Source organism: Austrofundulus limnaeus, unplaced genomic scaffold (genome assembly GCF_001266775.1).
Source record: "Austrofundulus limnaeus strain Quisiro unplaced genomic scaffold, Austrofundulus_limnaeus-1.0 Scaffold1482, whole genome shotgun sequence".
Lineage (NCBI taxonomy): Eukaryota > Metazoa > Chordata > Actinopteri > Cyprinodontiformes > Rivulidae > Austrofundulus > Austrofundulus limnaeus.
This window is the reverse complement of record NW_013953884.1, coordinates 40,294-42,364: the sequence shown is the minus strand read 5'-3', so window position 1 is coordinate 42,364 and position 2,071 is coordinate 40,294. Positions and strand designations below refer to the sequence as shown.

Below are 2,071 nucleotides of genomic sequence, written 5' to 3'. Positions count from 1 at the left end.
TGGCAGGAAGAGTGAGGGAGAGACAGGAGCGGACCATCAGGTAAGAGAGAGGAACACAGAACAGATATTTTATATTAGAAAATGCTGTGATGACTGTAAATATTGCAATGATGATATCAGGTGTGAATTAATTTCTTTCTCTTTTCCTTTCTTTCTAATCATTTGTGTCTGCTGTGAACCTTTGCTGCTGTGAGACTCTGTCCKACAGGCTAAATATTGCATTAACATGAAAAATACAACTTCAAAACTCGTTCAATACATYAGTCAACAATTACTGCACTCCAAGCAGTCATTTGCAATAYAAMTTTTGTGCAGAGTTATATTGTGATGATTTTCACAGTATGCAGAATTGTGCAGCCCTATTAAAGCCTTTTGGTTGGGTGGTTTGCCCACAACACTATTTTTCCAAGAAACATTTGAAAATAGAAGAAAACAAAAGATCAAAAAGAAATTTTGTAAACGTTTTACAGTGTACTTAATTTATGACACATTTCTGCACAGAAAATTTAAGTATCTTTCAGGTTTCAAATATTATGTACCCCCCTCCCCCAATATTAAACACATATGAATAATCTGCTGCTACTCCAAGTTTCTTCATCCCCTATATCTCTTATATTTTGTATATTCTTTGTGTTTTTACTAACTACAGCAAACAGGAGATGAATATTTCTGGATTCCTTCAACGATCAGGGATTGTTCGGTTGTGTCTGCCCTGCAGTGCAGTGATTGGATAAAATACCTTAAGGACTATTGGCTGAGCACAACCAGGACAGCCTCTTGATGATAGAATGGCAGAAAACGCCACCGCGCGTTATTTAACGCCACCGCGCGTTATTTAACGCCACCGCGCGTTATTTAACGCCACCGCGCGTTATTTAACGCCACCGCGCGTTCGCGCGTAACGCCACCGCGCGTTCGCGCGTTCTTTACGGCACCACGCGTGGTTTTCGCGCGTTATTTACGCCACCGCGCGTTAGGATTTGCACGTAAAAACACGCCCGATTTATGACCCCAACGGCTTGCCATAATCTGGTGGTGGGGGTGTGTGTGTCGGGGTCTTTTTTTTTTCTTCCTCTTGACCTACCCTGCTCTGTGATGGCCATTCGGGTTATGGGCATGTATGTGTGTGTATATGTGTATGTTTGTATGTGTATATGCCTGATTGTGTGTGATGGTCAAATGTCGGGTGTGGTGTCCTGTGTGTTGTTGGTGTTCATTTCACATGTTGTATACTTTCTATCGGTTTCTCTCTTTACTATACTTATATTTCTCTTCTACTTTTTCTTTTTCTTTCTTTTACTGTAGTATTATTAAAAAAAAGCCACTGATGATGCAGAAAATAAGAAACTAACATTCCATTTTGTTTTCTACTGAAGTGRCAATGAAAAAATATAACAATTTTGCTAACCTGTTTGAAAAGTAAAACGTGTTTGCGTGGCTTATTCTGTACTTACAGGGAGCAATTACAGTGAGAAGTGTGACGTTTTCAGCTGGGGAATCATTCTCTGGGAAGTAATTACTCGCAGGAAGCCATTTGATGAAATTGGAGGCCCAGCATTTCGCATTATGTGGGCTGTGCACAACGGTGAGTCACAGACTTGTTTAAATGTGTAGGTCCAGTTTTCTGTCGCTGGTTATGTTCCTGCACTGTTAGGTTGAGTGTCTGAGGCCCTGGTGGCTAGCATGTTGTTTTATGTAACACTTCATGCTGTTATGGGTGGGGTGTYCATGTTCAATTTTATATCACTATCAAGTACCAATGTTCCCATCAGTTTTGAAAATGCTGTATATATCAAAACTAAGAGAAATTATGTCAGAGCCACTGCATTTGAACTGATTTTTATTCATAGTCTCTTATGAAGATTGTCCTGTCTCCTAAGGTGGATTGTTTGAAGCTATGTTTCTGGATATTAATTGATTTTTTTATTTTTGAGCTGTTTTTGTTGGCTTTAAATAAATTAAACTAATTGTTTCAATGGAAATCCATTAAAAGACATTTGCCTTGATTTTTATCACCCTTTTTTGTTTGTTTAGTTAGTTCTGACAAAGTTTATTTTAAAAAGTTAAGTTG

The 2,071-nt window shown here is 38.7% G+C and overlaps 1 protein-coding gene across 3 annotated transcripts in view; it reads left to right on the top strand.

The window, feature by feature from the left end:
- map3k7 (mitogen-activated protein kinase kinase kinase 7) overlaps nucleotides 1-2,071 on the top strand; it is a gene marked incomplete at its 5' end in the record, with an annotated part of 48,226 nt that overhangs the window by 10,525 nt on the left and 35,630 nt on the right. For all 3 annotated transcript variants that reach the window (XM_014032570.1, XM_014032571.1, XM_014032569.1), the window contains 1 exon segment: nucleotides 1,457-1,585. In XM_014032570.1, the coding sequence (XP_013888024.1) occupies nucleotides 1,457-1,585 (129 nt within the window).